General features: G+C 43.7%; 1 protein-coding gene across 3 annotated transcripts in view; it reads left to right on the top strand.

The window, feature by feature from the left end:
* LOC132808220 (kinesin-like protein KIF3C) overlaps window positions 1–25,820 on the top strand; it is a 226,678-nt gene extending 200,858 nt beyond the window's left edge. For 2 of the 3 annotated variants that reach the window (XM_060822056.1, XM_060822051.1), the window contains exons 8-9: window positions 10,038–10,207; window positions 15,031–15,646. In XM_060822056.1, coding sequence (XP_060678039.1) covers window positions 10,038–10,207; window positions 15,031–15,130 — 270 coding nt within the window. In that variant the 3' untranslated portion in view covers window positions 15,131–15,646. Of the gene's footprint in view, window positions 1–10,037; window positions 10,208–15,030; window positions 15,647–25,782 lie in introns of those variants that run through there. The other variant, XM_060822062.1, reaches the window with a different exon arrangement.
* The last annotated feature ends 474 nt before the right edge of the window (window positions 25,821–26,294 follow it).

Below are 26,294 nucleotides of genomic sequence, written 5' to 3'. Positions count from 1 at the left end.
GCCCTTTGGCCCAACCAGTCCACACTGACCCACCACCTACATCTAACACTACGGGCAATTTAGCATGGCCAATTCACCTGACCTGTGCATTTTTGGATTGTGGGAGGAGCATCCGGAGGAAACCCAAGCAGACACGGGGAGAATGTGCAAACTCCACACAGAGAGTCACCTGAGGCGGGAATTGAACCCAGGTCTCTGACACTATGAGGCAGCAGTGCTCACCTCCGTGTCACCCATCGTATACCAAACAGCTAATGAATGAGGTGTATTGACCTTTGCACCCAGATTTCTACAATGCTGTCCCAATGTGTAAAGTTCCACACTCTTGAGAAATATATTCTGTTCACATTTACAATGTAAATTTCCAAGCGGTATTTATTAATGTCTGAGCTCCCTCTAATGTATGACATGAGTATAACAGTTCAAAAAGATTGCTCTCATTAAGAGAAATAAAAGATGAGAGGCCTTCCCTGCACCGCCACTGCTCACCTTTAAACAACTGCCAAACCTCAAACAGATCGTTGTTCGTATCAAACTGCCCGGCTCTCAGGACAACTCCATACAACCCTGTCACGGTGGACACTGCAAGACGTGTCAGAGTGTGGACATGGATACCACCATTACGCGTGGGAACACCTCCCACCTTGTACTTGGCAGGTACTCATGTGACTCAGCCAACGTTGTCTATCTTATGTGCTGCAGTCAAGGATGCCCGGAGGCCTGGTACATTGGAGAGGGTGCAGAGAAGGTTTACGAGGATGTTGCCTGGTATGGAAGGTGCTAGCTATGAAGAGAGTTGAGTAGGTTAGGATTGTTTCCATTAGAAAAGAGATTGGGGGGGGGGGAAACCTGATTGAGGTTTACAAAATCATGAAGGGTATAGACAGGGTGAATAGAGACAAGCTTTTTCTCAGGGTGAGGGATTCAATAATGAGAGGTCACACTTTCAAGGTGAGAGGTGGAAAGTTTAAGGGGAATACATGCGGCAAGTACTTCACACAGAGGGTGGTAGATGCCTGGAGTGCGTTGCCAGCAGATGTAGTAGAGGCAGGGACGGCAGATGCGTCTACCATGAGTAGGTGGGGAGCAGAGGGATACAGATGCTGAGGAATTGTCCGCCAGGTTTAGACAGTACATTTGGATCGACTCAGGCTTGGAGGGCCGAAGGGCCTGTTCCTGAGCTGTAAATTTTCTTAGTTCTTTGTTCTTTATGTAAAAATAGTTTCCAGTATTTACTTTTTTGTTACTAGATATATAATGTTCATAGTGTCCTATTGCTAATATTTTTAAAATCTTAACATTTGTTTCATTTCCCTTTCCCTAACCACCTGGAAATGTATAATGTATTTGTGCTAATTATTGGAACTATCTTATTCACTTGTGGGACATGGGCATCACTGGTTTAGCCCAGCATTTATTACCTGTCCCTAGTTGCCCCCTTGAGAAGTTGGGGGTGAGCTGCCTTCTTGACCCGCTGCTGTCCATGTGCTGTGGGTTGACCTACAATGCCCTTAGGGACAGAATTTCAGGATTTTGACCCAGCGACAATGACGGAACGGCAATATATTTCCAAGTCAGGATGGTGAGTGGCTTGGAGGGGAGATTTCAGTGGATGGTGTATCTGCTGGCCTTGTCCTTTGAGATGGAAGTGTTTGTGGCTTTGGCAGCTGCTGTCTCAGAATCTTTAATGAATTTCTGAACATCTCTGAGCATCAGTGGTGAACGGAGTGAATGTTTGTAGATGTGTTGCCAATCAAGTGGGCTGCTGTGTCCTAGAGGATGTCAAACATTTTGAATGTTATTGGAACACTTCTGTTGTGCTATAGGTTTCCAATAAAAATGAGATGAGTTGGGTCCGTTTGTACATGCAGTACTGTTGGAGAAGTCAATGTCATTTTAAAGTGTTTTAATAGTCTACAAGTACAAGAACATTTGCATGTCTGGCTGATGGTACTAATCCAAAAGACAACAAACACTGTCAACGCCGAAACAAAATCGGAAATTGCCGCAAAATCTCTAGCAGCATCTGTGGAGAGAAATCAGAGTTAATGTTCCAGATCGAATGACCCTTCGTCAGAACAGTAAATGCTATATCTTACCTGTATTTTTCATTGTAGGTTGAAATAGGAAAATGTGTATTTGCAAATCTAAGGATGTTGAAAGTTTAGTGCACGTTTTAAAAGCAAGTTACCTGACACTCACTCCCTCATTTAAAGTGCTATTTACATAGCTGTTGGTTCAAGCAGTGGGGAAGTTATTTACAGATGATCTGGAGCCAGGAGTGTGTGGACGAATGGAGATTTGACTGGATACGAATAGCTGATCGATCTATGGGCTAGTGACAAGTTATTAATGACAAAGTCAATGTGCCTGCCAACAAAGTCAATGTGCCTGCCAACAACTGTATGATTGACTGACAGGTAACTGAATGGTTCAGGAGTGTCAATGTTTAGGTGAGAAACTATTGGCACCTCTCCCCCGACCACTCCAGAAGAGGAGTTATTAGTGCTCTGTGATAAAAATCATGTTGGTCTAAAAGTAACCAATTAATGTTTCTGATCTCATCTTGCCTACTGCAAGCTAGTGAACATATCTGGAGGAGGACATTTGAGAGACAATGTTCTGATCAGAGAAAGGATCATCTCAGCAAACCAAATGGACACAGGCCAGTGAACTGTCTTGCCATCTCTCCCTCTGCCCACAACATGGTCACACAACACCCAGCTTCACCAGGGCCACTGCTCATTCTGGAGCCCATTCTTAAAAACAATAGCCAGGTTTTCGTGTTTTCCGGGTCCTTAAGGGGGAGGGGGAGCAGCCCCAGATCGTGGTCCACGTTGGCACCAACGATATAGGTAGGAAGAAGGGTGAGGATGTCAGACAGGCTTTCAGGGAGCTAGGATGGAAGCTCAGAGTTAGAACAAACAGAGTTGTAGTCTCTGGTTTGTTACCCGTGCCACGTGATAGAGTGTCGAGGAATAGGGAGAGAGAGCAGTTAAATGCGTGGCTACAGGGATGGTGCAGGAGGGAGGGATTCCGGTTTCTGGACAACTGGGGTCCTTTCTGGGGAAGGTGGGACCTCTATAAAAAGGATGGGCTACACCTGAACCTGAGGGGCACCAGTGTCCTTGGGGGGAGGTTTGCTAGTGCTCTTTGGGAGGGTTTAAACTAACTCCGCGGGGGCATGGGAACCAGGACTGTAGCTTTAGGGTACAGGACCTTGAGTGTAGGGAGGTTAGGAATAATGCAGCGATCTCTAAGGAGGGTGCCTGTAACCAGAAAGGTGGATTGAAGTGTGTATACTTCAATGCCAGAAGTATAAGGAATAAGGTAGGTGAACTTGCAGCGTGGGTTGGTACCTGGGACTTCGATGTTGTGGCCATTACAGAGACGTGGGTAGAACAGGGACAAGAATGGCTATTGCACGTTCCAGGGTTCAAATGTTTTAGTAGGATCAGACATGGGGGTAAAAAAGGGGGAGGCGTGGCATTACTTGTCAAAGACAGTATCACAGCAGTGGAATGGACGATGGAAGAGGACTTGCCATCTGAGGTAGTTTGGGCTGAGGTTAGAAATAGGAAAGGTGAGGTCACCCTGTTAGGTGTTTTCTACAGGCCTCCTAATAGTCCTAGAGAAGTAGAGGATAATATTGCGAGGATGATTCAGGAAAAGAGTGAAGGTAGCAGGGTGGTTGTTATGGGGGACTTTAACTTCCCAGATATTGACTGGGAGAGCTATAGCTCGAGTTCATTAGATGGGTCGGTGTTTGTACAATGTGTGCAGGAGGGTTTCCTGACACAATATGTCGACAGGCCAACAAGAGGGGAGGCTATATTGGATTTGGTTCTAGGTAATGAACCAGGCCAGGTGTTAGACTTGGAGGTAGGTGAGCACTTCGGGGACAGTGACCACAACTCGGTGACTTTTACTTTAGTGATGGAGAGGGATAATCGTGCGCCGCAGGGCAAGAGCTATAGCTGGGGGCAGGGAAATTATGATGCAGTGAGGCATGACTTAGGTTGTGTGGATTGGAAAAACAGGCTTCAAGAGAAGAACACTAATGAGATGTGGGGATTGTTCAAGGAGCAGCTACTGCGTGTCCTCGATAGGTATGTACCAGTCAGGCATGGTGTAAAGGGCCTTGTGAGGCAGCCGTGGTTTAGTAAGGAATTGGAGTCCCTTGTGAAAGGGAAGAAGGCGGCATATGTAAAGATGAGGCGTGAAGGTTCAGTAGGGGCGATTGAGAGTTATAAGGTAGCCAGGAAGGAGCTAAAGAGGGAGCTAAGAAAAGCGAGAAGGGGACATGAAAAGTCTTTAGCTGGTAGGATTAGGGAAAACCCAAAGGCTTTCTATAGGTATGTCAAGAATAAAAGGATGACTAGGGTAGGTATCGGTCCAGTCAAGGATAGTAGTGGGAAGTTGTGTGTGGAGGCGGAGGAGATTGGAGAGACATTAAATCAGTACTTTTCATCAGTATTCACTCAGGAACAGGACACTGTTGCTGATGTGAATATGGAATCACAAATAATTAGAATGGATGCCCTGGAAATATGCAGGGAAGAGGTTTTGGGAATATTGGAAAGGATGAATATAGATAAGTCTCCTGGGCCTGATGGCATTTACCCCAGGATCCTATGGGAAGCTAGGGAGGAGATAGCAGAGCCATTGGCCTGGATTTTTATGTCGTCATTGTCAACGGGAATAGTACCAGAGGACTGGAGGATAGCGAATGTGGTCCCATTGTTCAAGAAAGGGAGTAGGGATAGCCCTAGTAACTATAGGCCAGTGAGTCTGACTTCAGTGGTGGGCAAAGTCTTAGAGAGAATGGTAAGGGATAAGATTTATGAACATCTGGGTAGGAATAACGTGATCAGGGATAGCCAGCATGGTTTTGTGAAGGGCAGGTCGTGCCTCACAAACCTTATTGAGTTCTTTGAGAAGGTGACTATGGAAGTGGATGAGGGTAAAGCAGTAGATGTTGTGTATATGGATTTTAGTAAGGCGTTCGATAAGGTTCCCCATGGTAGGCTAATGCTAAAACTTCGGAGGTATGGCATTGAGGATACATTAGAGGTTTGGATTAGGAATTGGCTGGCTGGAAGGAGACAGAGGGTAGTAGTTGATGGATTATGTTCATCTTGGAGCGCAGTTACTAGCGGTGTACCACAAGGATCTGTTTTGGGACCATTGCTTTTTGTTATCTTTATAAATGATCTAGAGGAAGGACTTGAAAGCTGGGTAAGCAAGTTTGCGGATGACACGAAAGTCGGTGGAGTTGTGGATAGTGAGGAAGGAAGTGGTAGGTTACAGCGGGATATAGATAAGTTGCAGAGCTGGGCGGAAATGTGGCAAATGGAATTCAATGTAGCTAAGTGCGAAGTCGTTCACTTTGGTAGGAATAACAAGATGTTGGATTACTGGGCTAATGGTAGGCTACTTGGTAGTGTGGATGAGCAGAGGGATCTTGGTGTCTATGTACACAGATCTCTGAAAGTTGCCACCCAGGTAAATAGTGCTGTGAGGAAGGCATATGGTGTACTGGGCTTTATTGGCAGAGGAATTGAGTTCCGGAGTCCAGAGGTCATGTTGCAGTTGTATAAGACTCTGGTGAGGCCTCATCTGGAGTATTGTGTGCAGTTTTGGTCGCCATACTATAGGAAGGATGTGGAAGCTTTAGAACGTGTGCAGAGGAGGTTTACCAGGATGTTGCCTGGAATGGTAGGAAAATCTTATGAGGAAAGGCTGAGGCACTTGGGGCTGTTCTCATTGGAGAAGAGAAGGTTTAGGGGAGATCTGATAGAAGTGTATAAGATGATTAGGGGTTTAGATAGGGTAGATACTAAGAACCTTTTACCGCTAATGGAGTCAGGTGTTACTAGGGGACATAGCTTTAAATTAAGGGGTGGTAGGTATAGGACAGATGTTAGGGGTAGATTCTTCACACAGCGGGTTGTGAGTTCATGGAATGCCCTGCCCGTATCAGTGGTGAACTCTCCTTCTTTATGTTCATTTAAGCGGGCATTGGATAGGCATTTGGAAGTTATTGGGCTAGTATAGGTTAGGTAGGACTCGGTCGGCGCAACATCGAGGGCCGAAGGGCCTGTACTGCGCTGTATCCTTCTATGTTCTATGTTCTATGTTCTATGTTTTTGTTAGGACCCAAATGTCTTCAGCAGGTTCTTGTTATCCTGTGGGGGAAAGCACATTGGCTAAAGATTGTCATCAGTTGGTGCTGGGGCCCCTGGGAGGAGGTTGAGCTGGACCATGCTTTCGGCATTTCTGGTTGAAGATGTGAATTGTTTCGCTTTGTTAAAGGTGCTGGGCTCTCTCAGCACTGAAGATGAGCATATTTGTCAGGAGTCTCCTCCTCCTGTTCTAATTGCTCGCCACATTCCCAACTGGATGTAATAGGACTTTAATCTGATGCATTAACTGTGTGGGATTGCTTGTGTCGCTGCTTCTGCTGGTTAACATGTCGGTAGTCGTGTATTATACTTCACCAGGTTGCACCTTCACTGTTAGGGGTGTCTGGTGCTGCTCTGTGCATACCCACTTACATTCTTTGTTCTGATCATCGATTCAGGATTGATCCCACACTTTGATGGTCATTGTAATCGGAGAGTGGGGAACAGCTGGGGCACAAGGTCACAGATTGTGGTTGAATACAATTCTATGCTGCTGATAGCCCCCAGTGCATCATGGATGGCCAATTTTGTGTTGCAAGATCTGTTTAAAATGTACCCCATTTAGCACAGTGGCAACGGCACATATCTCAATTGAAGTCTTGATGTGTAGATTGATGTCTTCATCAGAAGTATACAGTATTAGCTCCAAGAAAGTGAGGACTGCAGATGCTGGAGATCAGAGCTGAAAAATGTGTTGCTGAAAAAGCGCAGCAGGTCAGGCAGCATCCAAGGAACAGGAGAATTGACGTTTTGGGCATAAGCCCTTCTTCAGCCCTTCTCCTGCTCCTCGGATGCTGCCTGACCTGCTGTGCTTTTCCAGCACCAAATTTTTCAGTATTAGCTCCGATCCAGATGCATCTGTAATAGTGAAACCGGTGAGAACGAGGTGTAAAGTCTTCTCCTTGATGATTGCCTCACCTCCTCCTGCAGGCGCATTGTGATAGATTGTCCTTTCAGATTCCACCAGCTCTGTTAGGAAAAGAACTGCTGAGCCAGTGTTGGTGAGAACGTCCCATGCCTTTTCTCTCCACAGTGCTTCCATCAGTGCTGATTCAACAGCTGAAGAAGGCTGTACGTAGTAATCAGTACGATTATATGTCTGAGCTGAAGACATGAGCTTTCATGGAAGCCAGAGTCAATAATGAGGCTTCCTAGTGCAAACTACGTGCCACATGGTCATTCACAGATCCCCAGCCTTCATGGTGATGACTTTATAAGAGGTAGATGGTTGTTATGCTCCAACAAGGCTTTCCTCGAAATCTTGTAGCTGTATGGGGTCCAGTGTATCAGAACCCAGACTAGTTTCCAGATATTTCAGCTTTTATCTGCCAAACGTGCCATGGGAATATAAAGAACAAAAAAGAACAAAGAAAATTTACAACCCTTTGGCCTTTCAAGCCTGAGCAGATCCAAATCCACTGTTTAAACCTGTGGCCCACTTCCTAAGCATCTGTATCCCTCTGCTCCCCACCTACTCATGCATCTAGGTGCACCTTAAATGAATCTACCGTGCCTGCCTCTACCACCCTCTGTGTGAAGTACTTGCCACGTGTATCCCCCTCAAACTTTCCACCTCTCACCTTGAAAATGTGACCTCACGTTATTGAATCCTGTACCTTGGGAAAAAGCTTGTCTCTACCCACCCTGTCTATACCCTTCATGATTTTGTAAACCTCAATCAGGTCCCCCCAATCTCCTCTTTTCTAATGAAAACAATCCTGACCTACTCAACCTCTTTTCATAACTTGCCCCTTCCGTACCAGGCAACATCCTCATAAACCTTCTCTGCATCCTCTCCAAAGTGTCCACATCCTTTTGGTAATGTGGCACCCAGAACTGTACACCGTATTCTACATGCGGCTGAACTGATGTCTTGTACAATGAGGACATGACCTGCCAGCTCTTATACTCAATACCCCGTCCGATGAAGGCAAACATACCATAAGCCTTCTTGATCATTCTCTCCACCTGGGCAGCAACCTTCAGGGTACAATGGACCTGCACTTCTCGATGTCTCTGCCCATCAACTTTTCACAAGGCTCTTCCGTTCAATGTATAATTCACTCTAGAATTAGACTTGCCTAAATGCGTCACCTCACATTTGTCTGGATTGAAATCCATCTTCCACTTTTCTGCCCAACTCTCCAGTCTATCTATATCCTCCTGTATTCTCTGACAGTCCCTTATGCTTTCTGCTACTCCATCAATCTTCGTGTCATCTGCAAACTTGCTGATCATACCAACAGTGCCCTCTTCCAGATCATTTATGTATATTACAAACAACAGTGACCCCAACACTGACCCCTGCGGAACACCACTGGTCACCTTTCTCCATTTCAAGAAACTCCCTTCAACTACTACTCTCTGTCTCCTGTTGCTCAAACAGATCTTTATCCACCTAGCTAGACCACCCTGCACACCATGTGACTTCACTTTCTCCATTAGTTTACCATGGGGAACCTTATCAAATGCCTTACCAAAGTCCATGTATATGAGTTCAACAGCCCTTCCTTCACTTGGAGGTTGCCACTGATGATGTTACCTAGCCAGGTAATGAAACGTCTCGATATCAAACTTACAGCTCAGTGAGCAAACCTATACCCTAAACCTCAACCTGAGCTACAAACCTTCACGATCTACCCCGATCTACATAGGAATATGCTGGAAATTTGTTGACGACACTAAGGTTGGTGGAGTTGTGGATAGTGATGAAGGATGTTGTAGTTTCCAGGGAGACATAGATAAGCTGCAGAGCTGGGCTGAGAGGTGGCAAATGCAGTTTAATGCGGTTAAGTTTGAGGTGATTCACTTTGGTCGGAGTAACTGGAATGCAAAGTACTGGGCTAATGGTAAGATTCTTGGTAGTGTAGATGAGCAGAGAGAGCTCGGTGTCCAGGTAACAGATCCTTGAAAGTTGCCACCCAGGTTGACAGGGCTGTTAAGAACTGAAAATGTGTTGCTGAAAAAGCGCAGCAGGTCAGGCAGCATCCAGGGAACAGGAAATTCGACGTTTCAGGCATAAGCCCTTCTTCATTCCTGATGAAGGGCTTATACCCAAAACGTTCGTTCTCCTGTTCCCTGGATGCTGCCTGACCTGCTGCGCTTTTTCAGCAACACATTTTCAGCTCTGATCTCCAGCATCTGCAGTCCTCACTTTCTCCTCGAGGGTTGTTAAAAAGGCATACAGTGTTTTAGCTTCTATTAATAGAGGGATCAAGTTCCAGAACCATGAGGTTATGCTACAGCTGTCCAAAACTCTGGTGCGGCCGCACCTGGAGTATTGTGTACAGTTCTGGTCACTGCATTATAAGAAGGATGTGGAAGCTTTGGAAAGGGTGCAGAGGAGATTTACTAGGATGTTGCCTAGTGTGGAGGAAAGGTCTTACAAGGAAAGGCTGAGGGACTTGAGGCTGTTTTTGTTAGAGAGAAGAAAGTTGAGAGGTGACTTAATAGATAGAGGTGACATATAAGATAATCAGAGGGTTAGATAGGGTGGACAGGGAGAGCCTTTTTCCAAGTATGGTGACAGCGAGCACAAGGGGGCATAGCTTTAAATTGAGGGGTGATAGATATAGAACAGATGTCAGAGGTAGTTTCTTTACTCAGAGAGTAGTAAGGGTATGGAATGCTTTGCCTGCAATGGTAGTAGATTCAGCAACTTTAAGTATATTTAAGTCATCATTGGACAAGCATATGGACGTACATGGAATAGTGTAGGTTAGATGGGCTTCAGATTGGTATGACAGGTCGGCACAACATCGAGGGCCGAAGGGCCTGTACTGCGCTGTAATGTTCTCTGTTCTATGTTCTAGAATTGGAGTAACTTTCTAATCTGTTTCCTGTCTGATTTAGGCTGAAAACATTCTTTTCTTGGAATTAGACATGGCAACACCCACAGTGTTTGAGCTGGACATTCCACGGTCACGGTCACTACAAGGAGCAACTGGAGGACAGCTACACCACAGCAGCTCTGTTCCCCCAGATCGGTCAGCCAGCACAAGAGTCAGGAAATCCCGATCATGGTGAGAATGTCTCAAGTATAAACAACTGTTCTAATCTGCAGAGTAAAATTCATTCAGCTCCTATAAACAAGGGTTTGCATGCACACACAAAAGACAGAGGACTTTAGCCACAATTATCATTACTTAAAAGTATATTTGTCATTCTTGACTGACCTGCCAGTACAACTTTGCCATTCTTGATAAAAGAAATAGTAATCCGGGAAATATTTTCACATGTTATGAGAAAATGAAATAAATTAGGAATTAGTAAAGAACATTTGGCTTATTTGATTTCAGAATCAATTGCCTACCTCCTCAGTGTGTCCTTCTGTTACCAGAGACATATTGGTTCTGATCTTTCAGCAATGTCTGTTCTTGTTTCTGATCTCCAGCATCCACGGGTTCTTTCAGTTTTTATTTAGTTCTGATCTTTCCTTCCTGGCTCTCTACCTCCGTGCCATCCCAGTTTGAAAAATATACAAATTGCCAGCTGCTGTTTTAAATCCCTTTGTTAGAGCTTTTCCCACACAGTATAAGATTTGTCCAATCTCATTACCATAAAACCAGAAGAAATAGGAGCACAAGTAGGCCATTCAGCCCATCATAGATGGGTTGGACAAAAGGGTCTGTTTCCATGCTGTAAATTTCTATGACTCTAAGTCTGCTCTCCCATTCAATGAGATCATAGCTGAAATAATCATCTTCACTTTCCTGCTTTATCTCCATAACCCTTGATTCTTTCTGCACTTGAATATACTTAATGACCTGCCATCTACAGCCCTCTGAAGTAAAGTATTCCACAGATTCACTACCCTCGAGAGAAGACACTTCACTTCATCTCTGTCCTAATTGGGTGACCCCCTTACTCTGAGATTATGCCTTCTGGTGCTGGACTCTCCAAAAAGGGAAATACTGTCTCCATATTTACCCTGTCATGCCTAAGAATCTTAAACAGAAATCACTGGAGAAACTCAGCAGGTCTGGCAGCATCTGTGGAGAGAAAGCAAAGTTAATGTTTTGGGTCCAGTAACCAGTGGATCCAAAACATAACTCTCTCTCCACAGATGCTATCAATCCTGCTGAGGTTTCCCAACAATTTCTCATTTTTGTTTTTTATTTCCATCATCCACACTTCTTTTTTTTTGTTTTCTCCTAAAAATCTTATATATTTTAATAAGGCCACCCATCATTGATCTAAATTTCAACGAGTCTCGGCCCAACCTACTCAACTTCTCCTCACAAGAAATTTCCTCCATACCTGGGATCAGCGTGATGAACTTTCCCTGAATGTCTCCAAAGCTAGTATATCTTTCCTTTAAAATTGGAACATAGCTGTTCACAGTATTCCAATTATGGTCTAGTTAGTTCCTTGTACAGTTTTAGCAAGATTTCCCTCTTTTTACATACTGTTCCCTTTGAAATAAAGGCCAACAGTCCTGTTGCCTTCCCTGTTACCCACTGAACTTAGATGCTAGCTATTTGTGATTCATAGTGGAGAACTCCAAATCCTTCTGTTCTGCTTTCTGTAGTCTTCCCACCAAAGTGTATAACTTTGCATTTTCTAATTTAATTTTTCTGCCAACCTTTTTGCTAACTCACTTAATTTGTTCATATTCCTCTGCAGACTCTGTGTCAACCTCACTACTTGCCTTCCCTATTTTTGTGTCATCCGTAAACATTGCTACAGTACATTTTGAAAATGTTCCCCTTATCACAACCCTCTGACTTCCATTAGTTAGCCAATCCTCTATCCATGCAAGTATACCAACCCAATACCATGGGCCTATCAGAAAACAAGGTTGAGGAGCAATGGCAGACATTTCAATAAATAGTTCATGATTCACAGCGATGGCATATTCCAGAGAGGACGAAGGATTTGAGGAAGGGGATAACCAACCATGGTTAACCAGGGAAGTTAAGGATAGCTTCAGATAGCAAGAAAGTAAACACACAATGTGGACAAGCTTAGTGGCAAACAGCATCTTATACTGACTCTGTTCGATTATATTTTTCTAAATACTCTGCTATTACACCCTTTACGACAGACTCTAACATTTTCTAATAATAAATGGTAAGTAATTGGCTTATATCTATTTTACCTTTCTTTGTTTACTTCCCTTTTTAAATAAGTATTCCTTTTGAATTTTCCAATTCTTTGGGACTTTTCCAGAGCCTAAGGATCCTTGGAAGATTACATCCAGCACACTCAATATCCCGATAAGTACTTAATTTAATATCCTAGAATGCATTCCACTTCAAAGAATAATCAGTCTTTAGCTCAATTTGTCCCTAGTACTTTTTCTGTCATGATAATTGTTGTATTTGTTCCCTGTCCCCTTTATTCTCCCTGAACATTTAGTCATTTTGGGATGCCTTTAGTGTTTCCATTGTGAAGACTGATAAAATGATAAGGAGTAGGAATAGGAGCAGGCTGTTTGACCCCTCGAACCTGCTGTTCCATTCATTAGGATCATGGCTAAACCGACATTCACTGTTCAAGGCTGTAGACCACTCCCACCAGTGTTTTCTTCCTCTTATTATCTTTAACCACCCACCCACATGGAATCTGTATCTTCTGAGCCAAGACTGTTTCTTGTTAATTTACTTATTCCATCACAATCTGATAAAACGACCAGCCTGGCCTTTCAATAAATCTCAAACTCGGAATATTTTGTTTTTATCTTTAATCCACTTATAACTATATCTCTGTGATGGGAATAGGATCATACCTATTAACGTCCTTTTGTGCTGTTAATACATTTCAAATACTAGGTGTCTTCAACTGGAACCATTACATTTCCTTTTTAGAATTGTTTCCTGTCTATATTTGATGCTGCGTTTCTATCTTTGTCCATTCTGTCCCTTCCTGTTGCCTCATCACCTGGTGCCAATGCCCATAAACAGAAATCCGTCCACTCACACCAATCACTGTGCTACTCATTTAACTCCTTGACTTTTATAACCTGATGCCAATTTGCCTGTCACTGAGGAAGTAATCTAAACATTAATTTGGAAATTTTGCATTTTAATTTAGCTCCTAACAGTTCATATTTTTTTCAACAGAATCTCCTTCCTAGTCCTGTCAGGGGCATTGTTTCAGTGTGTAGCACTGGATCTTTCCCCTCCCTCTCCAAGTTCCTCTCCAGCCCTGAAGAGATGTCTTTAGCCCTGACACCGGGTCAGCAGCACTGCCTTAGGGGCTCCTGCTCACAACTGCAGAGAACTGGATCACTCTCCATAATGTTACTGTCCCCTACCACCGCCACGTTCCTTTTATGTTCCCACACGTTAGAATGCCTCCCCTGTACCACAGTGCTGTTCACACATCATCCCTGAATCCTCACTCTCAACTGCACAAGAATCTTGTAATTGTTCGATGTTGGAGAGTTGTAGGGGCTGCCGCTCTTCATGGTCTCTGATCCTGCCTGATCTGCAGTCACACGTCTTTCATGATGTGGACAGTGTCTGAAGCTCAGACTCCAGCTCTTTAACTTGGATCTAAAATTCCTTCAGCAACAAACATACACTACCGAATAGTTTACACGAGACCCCCTTGGTGTCCAGCAGCTTCCACATGCTGCAGCAGCAACACATCACCCATCCTGCCAAAACTATGGTGTTTGATTTTATTTATTAAGTACTTCTTCTGAATTCCTTGCTTTTTACACTTTACTACTGTTACCTTTTTAAAAATGTGCTAATATCAGTCTTAAACTTAACTAGCTATTTTAAAATAAGGGAGAAGATAAATATTAGACACCTAGACACAAACTGATGATATCATTCTTACTTTAAAGACTAGAAATATTCACCAATCCTACTGACTGCAACTCGTGTCACACTGTTTGTGATCACTGCTGGTTTCATTGCAGCTCAGCTTTTCCATCCACATCTTTTATCATCTCCCACCCACCTTGCATTCTGGAGAGTTTACTTCTTGCTGTAAACCTTAGTTAAAACACTCAAAAGCAAAATACTACAGATGCTGGAAATCGGAAATAAAAACAGAAAGTGTTGGAGAAATTTAGCGGATCTGGTAGCATCTGTGGAGAGAGAAACAGAATTAACGTTTCAAGTCTGATGTGACTTTTCTTCAGAGCTCAGGTGTTAAAACACCTCTGTACCAATTCCTCACTTTGAGACAAATTCCGAGTTTCACTCACTCAGCCTTTGTCTCACTCAGCTGATCTCACCTGCACACAGACTGTGCTCCTTTCTTGTGTGCTCAGGGATCCACTTGTTTGTCCATTCCAATAACCTTTCCTCATAACTGATTCCACAAATCCTGTCAGTTCTGTGTTTTTTGAAAACATGACCACAGAAGGGCAATGTTTTTAATCCAACTGAGCTGGTCCCTTTGCAGGAGAACACAGAGTCAGTAAAACTGGACAGCGTTATTAATAATCTTGAAAAGAAAGAACAAAACTACTTTCATTTGTAGGACCAGCTTCACAACCCACAGTGCTTTAGAGCAACCGAACTGTGGTCATTTCTCATGTAGGAAGTACAGCAGCTAATTTGCATACAGCAAGATCCCACAAGCATCAATGGGGTAATTTTTTTGAGATGTCAGTTCTGGAATGACTATTAGCCAGGACAGAGAAGATAATATCCCTGCTCTTCTCTGCAAACTGTCAATGGGACCTAATGTATCCACCTGCGAGGATCTGAGAACTGGGGGGCATCAGTTTAATATAACATCTGAAAATCACTTCCCTCAGTGCTGCACAGTTTAGATTGTGTACACACAGGATTTTTGCAAGTGTTTGGAATAAACTATTTTATTAAGATAATGCTGCATGCAGAAACGAAGGCTATATTAATGGTGATATTTTATATTCTAGGTCCAGGCCGGAGCGCAGAGTACCTTCCTCCTCCTCCTTCTCCTCATTAGTTTCAGGCTCACAACTGTTCTCTCATTCACATGGGGTGGTGCCACAATGAGGAATACTCTCTTAGCTTTGCCTGCTCTCACTTTCCCTTCCTTTCATCCCATCTCACTATATCTCTGTGTTAAAGGGGTTTGTCTCTCACCTTCACTGAATATCACTGGATTCAACAGTATCCCACCAGTCTGTCAGCTTGCTGCATATCCTTCATAATCTGATGCTCAGTATTGAAGAGACGTATTCTGAGACCTGTTGAAGGGATTGTTATTCCATTCAGGCATTATCGAAAGTTATAAAAAATGTTGTCTGCACTGCCAAGCCTTCAGATTGTTTCATAAGAGGATTAATGCTTGAATAATTGATTTTTTTTCCTTATTTTCTTTGCTGAGCCTTGAACTTCATTCCCATCTCACCTGTATGAAACACCCACATTTACTTTGAAATCCTGACCTGAAGGAAGATGTTGGTTCTGTAATGTAGCAGGTTGTCTGCTATGTTTGTTTCTACGAACAATAATGTTGCTTTGTGAGCTTGTTGGACTTTGTATCCTAATTAAATTGATGTTCCTATTACTCCAAAAAGAATTTCAAAATATTTACTCCCAGGTACTTGCTGTGACTGAAAACGAAGGAAGTTTACCTTATTGTGGATTAAAATAAATACAATGTACTCAAGGACTTAAACCAACATTTGCATGACTTCATCTTTTTTCCATGAAGACTGAGGTTGTGATATAATGAAATGGTACAGGTTGATCATGGAGATCCTATCTTGTGCATAGAATATTGCTGACAATGACCAATGACAAAGTAATATTCTTGTATTTGTCCCACGCTATGTAATAAGCAAATCCTAGCTGTCACCTCTTTAAACAATTAATGTTAATACATTTTGGTAAAGATAAGGAAACTGGTATAATCCTAAATATGAATGCAATCATGATATTATTGACATGCTTCGATGGTTGTCCGACAGTTTTAAATATTTAAGTATTACATTAATCTATTGCTGTTTATGGAAGTTCTTGTGCATTGAAGGCTAAAACACAATCAAGTCTATGGTGAGAACCTTATGGGCAGCGTTTTCTCTTTCCTGGGCTTGACAGGCAGGACATAGAACATACAACAATACAGGGCAGAACAGGCCCTTCCGCCCTCAATGTTGCACTGACCTGTGAACTAATCTAAGCCCATCCCCCTACACTATCCCATCATTACCCATGTGCTTAACCAAGGATTGTTTAAATCTCCCTAATGTGGCTGAGTTGACGACATTAGCAGGTAGGGCATTCCACACCCGTACCACTCTCTGAGTAAAGAACCTGCCTCTGACATCTGTCTTAAATCTATCACCCCTCAATTTGTAGTTATGCCCCCTTGTACACGCTGACATCATCATCCTCAGTCTACCCTCATTCACTGTCTACCCTCTCTAATCCTCTGATCATGATGAATGTTGGAAAGGGAAATGCTCATACCTTTCACATCATCACAGTGAGTCAGTGCGAGGCAAGTAGCTTCTTGAGCAACCTTCTCAATTCAGATCAGCTCCTTCGATTGTCAGAGACCCACTGAAGTGTTTCAATGAGCCACTGGTTTGGTCACTTGCCTTCCCAGCAGGTGAAAAAGAAATGGCTAGTTCCCTGACCAGGGGATCCGGGTAATTACCTGCTGGGTGGGGTGTGGCCCTCCATCATGCCTTAACTTGGGTGCATTTTGGGGTGGGGATGGTGTTGACAGCTAGCCTCCTGCCTTAGCCTCTGAGCCCCTTTTCCCTGTTTCCACACTGCAACACAAAAGAAACCACTTGTCACCATTACAACCCCTAATGCCTTCACAACCTGGGCTTCAGGTGAGTCAGGGAAATACTCACACCCAGAGTTACCCATCCCTGCACTGAATCTCAGTCTGTGTTTCTGGGATTTGGGAAGAAACACAAGGTTGAGGAGTAGCAGTAGTGGTACTGTGTCTGAGTATAAGGATAACATGGTCAAAGACAGCTTCACCATCTTTTTGATTCTCAATATCTGCGCAAAGTGTTCAAACTTAGAGTATTCCATTGAAAGGCAGAGAGAAATTTAACCATGACCATTTCAACTGTGACTTTGCCTGCCCCACCTTCACGGCTGTGAGGGTCAGAGTGCCAGGAAGGGAGGTAAAAATGGCAAATATATCGCAGTTAGTGAAACTAATGCAGAGGCAGTGGATTTTCTTTGAATCAGGCAGATTGAAGGCTTATGGGATTAAATTTGGTTTGCAATCTGCATACTTCTTGTCTTGAGAGCTTTGTTGCTGGGGCTTCCCAAGCTGAGATGGGTAGAATCGGATGAAGTCCTGGGCCATGGTCTCACTGACAGAGTGGGAGCAGAGAGATCACTGCAGGGGGATCACTGCAGGGGATCACTACAGAGAGATCACTGCAGAGGGATCACTGCAGGGGGATCACTACAGAGAGATCACTGCAGAGGGATCACTGCAGGGAGATCACTGCAGAGGGATCACTGCAGGGGGATCACTGCAGGGAGATCACTGCAGGGGGATCACTGCAGGGAGATCACTGCAGGGGGATCACTGCAGGGGGATCACTGCAGAGGGATCACTACAGAGAGATCACTGCAGAGGGATCACTGCAGGGAGATCACTGCAGGGAGATCACTGCAGGGGGATCACTGCAGAGGGATCACTGCAGGGGGATCACTACAGAGAGATCACTGCAGGGGGATCACTGCAGGGAGATCACTGCAGGGGGATCACTACAGAGAGATCACTGCAGAGGGATCACTGCAGGGGGATCACTGCAGAAGGATCACTGCAGGGGAATCACTGCAGAGGGATCACTGCAGGGAGATCACTGCAGAGGGATCACTGCAGGGGGATCACTGCAGGGGGATCACTGCAGGGAGATCACTGCAGGGGGATCACTGCAGGGGGATCACTGCAGAGGGATCACTGCAGGGAGATCACTGCAGGGGGATCACTGCAGAGGGATCACTGCAGGGGGATCACTGCAGGGGGATCACTGCAGAGGGATCACTGCAGGGAGATCACTGCAGGGGGATCACTGCAGGGGGATCACTGACTTTATGAAAATGAGGGAGGAAAAGGTAGTGATTAACAAGAAAAAAGGCATGTTTGATTCAATGAACTCCCAGTAGTTGCAGCTGTTTATTTTTGTATTTCCTTGGATATTTTTTCTTATATAATGCACATAAATCTCCTTTTCCTGTATCCTATGAAATAAGGAACATTATCTGTCAAAAATCTGCAAGCATTTTGCTTCCGTACATTGTCAGATTCTATAAGCAGTATATAGCATCCGTCATCATCTCCTTACATTACTTCAGGTCGAATGTGCAAAGCAACTGTGCAATGGATACAGTGTTATAATCTGCTGACTGTTTATACTCATTTGGTTCAATGTGGAAAACTACCAAAGATGAAGGATCATTTGGATTGTCCAGGTGAAGTAAATATTTTAGAAGATTCGAGGGCCAGGTAATCACTTCTGCAGTGCAGGTGGGAGCATTGCACATGGGAACCCAGTGGGATCTCCGTGTAGGAGACTGTGAAGGAGTTGTGTCGTCAATGGAATCATGGACCAGGCAGTTCCCCATCTCCTGGAACTATCTGAAAGTCACTATTGAAACCAGAGATTTCACAGGGTTCTACTGCAGGTCTGTAAATAATTACTCAGGAAACATTAGACAATCAAAACCTAGTCTAATTCCTGAGTAACTGGCGAATGGACCTCCCCAATTACACCTCCTCAGACCCTGACCCCAAACCTTGTTTAACTCCCAGGATCCAACACCCCCCTCTACCACAGGAATACTGTGTTGTCCTTCTACTACTGCCATCTGAAACCCAGCCCATGCCCTGCAGGATCTATTATCTCTACCTACTCTGAATATTCTATCACTTACCTTCCTCTCTTGTCACTGTGCCCTGATACCCTACTCACTGGTAGCTTATTGAACTGGCACTCTAATCCCTACCTACCCAGCACGCTGACGTCATTTACTGCACATACTTAACCTGTCAATGCAACTTTCAGTGTTACTGTCTGTAATGCTGTATCTCTAAATTACAGAGTACAGTAGCTGACTGCTGTGAAAAAAGCAGGCACGGTTTCCCTAGCCCTGACTGTTCTCCACAATAAGATGCCTGTGACTCCACATTTCGGAAGGAGGCTTGAATGAAAGTTCCTGTCGAGATGTGGAACTTGTCTCAGAAAACCTGGCCCTTGGTTTTAATTTTCTTGTAATAATGAGGAACAAAAACAGAAATTGCTGAAAAAGCTCAGCAGGTCTGGCAGTTTCTGTGGAGCAAAATCAGGATTAACGTTTCAGATCGGGTGACCCTTCCTTAGAAGCCTGATTTACGGCATCCACAGTTCTGTCAGTTTTTATGGAATAATGATGGTTTACAGAGTCATAGACGATTATTAGTGATAATTAATAAACATGTTAATCACATGGCATTCCTTCATTTAATTTGGAGAAGTTAGGTTAACAATTCCATCAAAATAGATGGGGAAGATCATTTCAACACAGTGCCTGATCATCTATTGTATTGGCTTTAATTCAATTTACAATCACAAGTGGATCATTTAATCTGGTAACAGAGAATGACCTTAAATGAATATTAATCCCTTTTGACATATTGTCCACTTCTTCTCCCATTTCAGCTGTTTTCACTTTCGGTTTGGTTAAATTGAAGATGTTTATTTATTGAGATCACTTAATTGCCAAGATATCACACCTTTGCAAGGAATATCAGAGACAGTGTATCAAAGACTCAGTTCCTATTAAAACTCAGCCCTAAAGCGTCCATATAGTTATTGAAATGAGTATGCATTGTACAGTTAGGCTGGGTTTTACACAGCAGGATTGTTGCTGTTATAGATCATCCTTGATTCTTGGTTAGCTGTCATAGCAGTTGAGCTGCCTAGCTATATGAAGACAACTAGAAATAACCAGAAGTAACAGATACAACTTCAGAGAGGTTTAGGGGGTGTTGGCTTGTGAAGGCCATACTTTCTTGGTGTTAAGTGTTTATCATTTTACGTACAAGAGTATTTTTACAGTCAGTCGAAGTTGATAACTTTCACTGGTTGAGCCATGGTGAGTTTGTTAAGTACAAATAATTGTTTCCAGTATAACACAATCACTTGAAGAAGAATCTTCACCTGAGACTATACGTTTTATTGCACAAAGGCCTTCATGCAACCTTCTGTCAAATGTCAGCTTATGAACAGTAAATCGGACAGGACCTATAGCGAGTGGAATCACACAACCCAGCGAATATTCAAGAATTCAGGTGATACTAGCAAGGAAACCTTCTTCATTTAACACCATTCTTCTAAGAGCAAACATTTGGAAAACAAGGAGATGTAACAGTTTAGATTAATTTTAGCAAAAATGCTTCCTTACTCTAACTTCCTTTCAACCTCTTTTAGTCCTCAAGGAATATGGGCATCAGTGACTGTTCCTAGTTGCCTTTGAAAGGCTGTTAGTGAGCTACGTTCTTGAAATGCTGGAATCCCTGTGCTGTAGGTGGACCCACATGCCCTGAGTGAGGGAGTTTCAGGATTTTGATGCAGCAACAGTGAAGGAACAGCAATATATTTCCAGGTCAACACAGTGAGTGGCTTGGAGGGTGTCAGCCTGGGGGTGGTATTCCCATTTATTTGCTGCTGTTGTCCTCATTGATGGTGGTGTAGTTTTGGAAGGTACTACCTGAGGATCTTTGGTGAATTCCTGCAGTGCATCTTATAGATAGTATACTGTACACTGCTCATATTCAGCAATGGTGGTGGAGGGACTGGTTCCAGTGCTGATTTAAGGCTGCTTTATCCTGAATGGTATCAAACTTTTTGAGTGGTGTTGGAGCTGCACCCACCTTGGCCAATCAGGAGTATTCCATTTCCCTCCTAATGTTCCCCTTGTAGGTGGTGAACAAGCTAGAGAAAGCCAGGAGGTGAGTTATTCACTGCAGGATGCCTCACCTCAGACCTGCACTTGTAGCTACAGTATCCATAGAGGCGAAAGTGAGGACTGCCGATTAGAGTTGAGAGTGCGGAGCTTGAAAAGCACAGCAGGTCAGGCAGCATCCGGGGAGCAGGAGAATCAACGTTTCGGGCAAAAGCCCTTCTTCAGGAATGAGGCTGGGAACCAAGGGGGTGGAAAGATAAATGGGAGGTAGGTAGATGAAGGCTGGAGGTGGGGGGACTGTAATGGTGATAGGTTGGAGGGGAGGGTCGAGTGGATAGGTGGGAAGGAAGATGGACAGGTAGGACAAGGTCATGAGGCTGGTGCTGACCTGGAAGTTGGAACAGGAATATGGTGGCGTGAGGGGACATTTTTTAGATTAGATTCCCAACAGTGTGGAAACAGGCTCTTTGGCCCAACCAGTCCACACCAACCTTCCAAAGAGTAACCCACCCAAACCCAGCTCCCTCTGACTAATGCACCTAACACTACGGCAATTTAGCATGGCCAATTCACCTGACCTGCACACCTTTACTCTGGGAGGAAACTGGAGCACCAGGAGGAAACCCACGCAGACACAGGGAGAATGTGCAAACTCCACACAGACAGTCACCCGAGGTTGGAGTTGAACCTGGGACCCTGGTGCTGTGAGGCAGCAGTACTAATACTGAGCCACCGTGCCACCCCAAGTTTCTTTTTAAGATTAGATTACCTACAGCGGAGTGGGAGGGGGAGTTGAAATGTTCGGTGATGGGGTGGTGAGGTTGATTGCTGCAGGTATCCTGGAGAAGCACAGAGCACTTCAGAGATTATCTCCAGGACCCCACCATCCCATGGTCGAACACTTCAACTCCCCCTCCCACTCTGCTGAGGACATGCAGGTCCTGGGCCTCCTCCATCATCATTCCCTCACCACCCAACGCCTGGAGGAAGAACGCCTTGTCGTCTACCTTGGGACCCTCCAACTTCAGGACATCAAAGTAGATTTCACCAGTTTCCTCATTTCCTCTCCTCCCACTTTACCTCAGTTCCAACCTTCCAGCTCAGCACCGTCCTCATGACCTGTCCCATCTGTCAATCTTCCTTCCCACCTATCTGCTCCACCCTCCTCTCTGACCTATCACCTCTACCCCCACCTCCATCCACCTATCACACCCTCAGCTACCTTCCCCCCAGCCCCACCCCCCCCTCCCATTTATCTCTTCACCCCCCCTCGGCTCCCAGCCTCATTCCCAATGAAGGGCTTTTGCCTGAAATGTCCATTTTCCTGCACCTCGGTTGCTGCCTGACCTGCTGTGCTTTTCCAGCACCATACTTTTGGCTACAGTATTTATATGGCTAGCCTCTATCAGTCACCCTCCTGGTACACTGATAATGGAGATTTCTGTGATGGACATACCATTGAATGTCAAAGAACAGTTTCTTTTTCTATTCATTCACAGAATGAGGGTGTCACTGGCCGGGCCAGCGTTTATTGCCCAGAAGAACAGTTGAGAATCAACCACATTGCTGTGGGTCTGAAGTTATATGTAGGCCAGACCAAGTAAAGATGTAATTTTCTTCCCTGAAGGACATTACTGAGCCAGATGGGCTTTTCCTGACAATTGACAATGGTTTCATGGGCATCAAGGAGTTTTAATTCCAGATTTTCATTGAATTTAAAATATTCTGCTATGGTGGCATTTGAACTCAGGTGCCTGGAACATTATCTGTGTCTCTGGATGATACTCTAGGCCATCACTTCCCCCTAACCGAGAGAGAGATTGAGACATTGAGAGAGACAGGACTGAAATGTAATGAATGAATGTTGCTACTAGAATCTAGATTTCCATTTACTATTCATCAGCTTATATTGAATATTAGTATCCTCAAAGTTGTTACATTGAGAATAAGTACTTTCAGTCAGGACTGTGGTGTAGTTTCTTTCAAAATCCCATTAAATCTATTTAGACTGATGGTCTCTTTTATTTTCTTTTGTGTTTCTCCTCCACATCAGTAGTGTCCCGATCACGATGGAAATGAAGTGGCAAATCGAGCCTTTAAATTTGAGTGCTCATTACATCTGGTTCCTGTTGGGTTCAGAGAATTTAAATCTTCCCTGCAGTCTTTGTTGCACTCAATATTAACAAACTCAAATGGCATCTCTTTGGTGCACTTGACTATGCAAGTGTTGGCTCTTGGGGTTAGCAGTATGAGTATTTCAGACACTCAGCAATAGTGTAAAGTCTTGTATGCCCTTGCTGTCAGACTCAGTCGTATACTTCGCACAGATCCTGGCTGATCTGCACACAACTGTCATCCATTGAAATTAATATGTGGAAAAACACAGGCCGAGAGTCAGCTGATTTCCAATCTCTGGGTGTTGAGGTTCAACCTTAATGTGTGCATTGAAGCAATTGTTGCTGGGCCATAAATCATCACAAACATAAAACAGAATCTGATTGTTATCTGAGAAGGATGTCCAAGGCTAGGGGCCGAAGGCTGGTATGTGGTTCCAGGTGAAATCCAGGTCAGACAGAATAGTTGAATAGCCACCAGTGGAGCAGTCATTGTATAATATGTAATGTTTTTAGGTGGAGACAGTGTTTCCATTGAATTATGGATTTTGAGCACTAAAGACTGCTGCCTCACAGCACCAGAGACCCCGTCTCAGGAGACTGTCTGTGTGGAGTTTGCACATTCTCCCCGTATCTGCATGGGTTTCCTCCGGGTGCTCTGGTTTCCTCCCACAGTCCAAAGATGTGCAGGTTAGGTGAATTGGCCATGGTAAATTGTCCATAGTGTTAGGTAAAGGGGTGTAGGGGTATGGATGGGTTGCACTTTGGCGGGTCGGTGTGGATTTGTTGGGCCGAAGGGCCTGTTTCCACACTGTAAGTAATCTAATCTAATCTAATCTAAGACCATTTGATCTCACATCTTTGACTTATTTGAAATAAGCACCTATTTAGTTCTATTTCTTCCCCTTAACTCATTCAGTTTTCTTTTTTTTCAAATATTTATCCAGTTAAATCTATTGTGGATTCCACATCCACGAGTACCTTTGGTAGATAGGGTGTTATTCTATCTTCAAATAATCTTTTGTGCAAGATTTTGGCGATTGAGTTCTTTTTATGCTATCATTGGAAATTCTGTCGTAAGCTAGGAACAAATTTGTGCTGTTTTTAAAAGTGTTTATGCCCCAAGTTTCAGATCAAATTTAATTTGATTATTTTGCTGAATACAAAGCCTGCAATGAATCAGTGCAATAAGAAACAATTGAAATAAATAAAGTTTTGTATTATGAAGGATTTTTCAGTATATTTAAGAGTAGCAATTTTCTACTGTTTGATGGATAAAATGAAATATGTTTATGACAAGAGATAAGCATATTGAATCAGTGTTGATTCACCACCTATATGTAAACACATTTTAAAAGACAGAAAGTGACCCTGGACTCAAACATACTCAGAGAGCAGAAACTCTGAGTGATGATTAATTCACCCTGGGGCAATACCAGTTTTGTGAGTAGGCCATACTGCCAGTTTAAAGGATTACAGAAGCTCACATTATGTTGAACACGATGAGCTTAAAATTCTGCAATTGCTCAGTTCAGTTTGTTTTAATTGGATTGTATCCAAAAACACAACACAAATCGTGAGTGAATTCTGATGCATAAGATAATGGTTCTGAAAGGTTTAATGTTGGAGACAACATTAAATTCTGCCCATTCTAATGATGTCATAAAGTTTTGGGTTGGCAAAATTGCTGGCTCAAGACCCCAGTGGAGACAGATGTGTCCTCAGTGTATCCTGATAGTCTTGGCTAGCCAATGTTGCTTGTACCCATTACTTTGGGGAGACAGGCCGCCTACTTGCGGAACGTTTCACAGAACACCTCAGGGACACACACACCAACCAACCCAACCACCCCATGGCTGAACACTTAACTCCCCTTTCCACTCCGCCAAGGACATGCAGGTCCTTGGCCTCCTCCATTGCCAGACCCTGGCCACACGACGCCTGGAGGAAGAGTGCCTCATTTTCTGCCTAGGAACCCTCCAACCACAAGGGATGAATGTAGATTTCTCCAGCTTCCTCATTTCCCCTCCCCCCACCTTATCTCAGTCCCAATCCCTGGATTCAGCACCGCCCTCTTGACCTGCAATCTTCCTCTTGACCTCTCCGGCCCCCACCCCCTCTCCGGCCTATCACCCTCACCCTCACCTCCTTCCACCAATCGTATTCCCAGCGCCCCTCCCCCAAAATTCACCCCTCCCCCACCTTTTATCTCAGCCTGCCTGGCACACCAGCCTCATTCCTGAAGAAGGGCTTATACCCGAAACGTCGATTCTCCTGCTCCTCAGATACTGCCTGGCCTGCTGCGCTTTTCCAGCAACACACTTTTCAACTCATTACTTTCGGTCAATAAACTGCGTCTTGTTTAGACAAGTACCTCTTCTCATTGAGACTCACACCACTGTTAACCAAATTAGCTCTTCAACACAGTGTAGGAAGGAAGATTGGTAGCAGCACTATACCCCAACCATTAGCCAGTAGTATGAAACAAAAAAAGAAATCGCTGGAAAACGGTCGGGCAACATCCATGGACAGAAATCAGGGTTAACGTTTCGGGTCCAGTGATCCTTCCTCAGAACTAGATTCAAACGTTACCTCAGCTTTCTCTTGTCTGATACTACTAGATTTGCTGAGTTTTTCCAGTAATTTCTGTTTTTGTTTCAGATTTCTAGGATCCACAGTCTTTCAGGTTTTCATTAACTGGTATTAGTTGGTTCCACAGCATATATGACAAACCTCAGGTAAAAATCTTGCAATGTTTCCTTGAATTTGTTTTTTTGATTTGACCTTAAATTTGTGTTCCCTAGTTTTTGAATCATGTACCATAGATACTATTTTTGCTTTTTGCTTCACCAAAATCATTTACAATTTTCAACATCTCTTTGAGGTCTCCTCTTCATCTTTGTGGTTTCAAAATTGTTTTATATTGTCTGTCAATTGCTCACATCTGAAAAAATTTTGTAAACATAGTTGAAATTTTTTTACTAGCACAAGAATGTTGAGAATTGTAATTCCACCTCAAATATTCCGTTAAAATGGAAATGACCTCGAAATTCTGAAACCCTTCTCCATGTTTTTCACACTATCAATTAAATGCAGAATTGTTCAAATGTTATTTTATATGAAAATATTTCTAGTAAAGTTAGCATGGCCTTTATTACATTGTCTCCATTTCC

Source organism: Hemiscyllium ocellatum, chromosome 3 (genome assembly GCF_020745735.1).
Source record: "Hemiscyllium ocellatum isolate sHemOce1 chromosome 3, sHemOce1.pat.X.cur, whole genome shotgun sequence".
Lineage (NCBI taxonomy): Eukaryota > Metazoa > Chordata > Chondrichthyes > Orectolobiformes > Hemiscylliidae > Hemiscyllium > Hemiscyllium ocellatum.
This window is presented reverse-complemented; position numbering and strand designations above follow the sequence as displayed.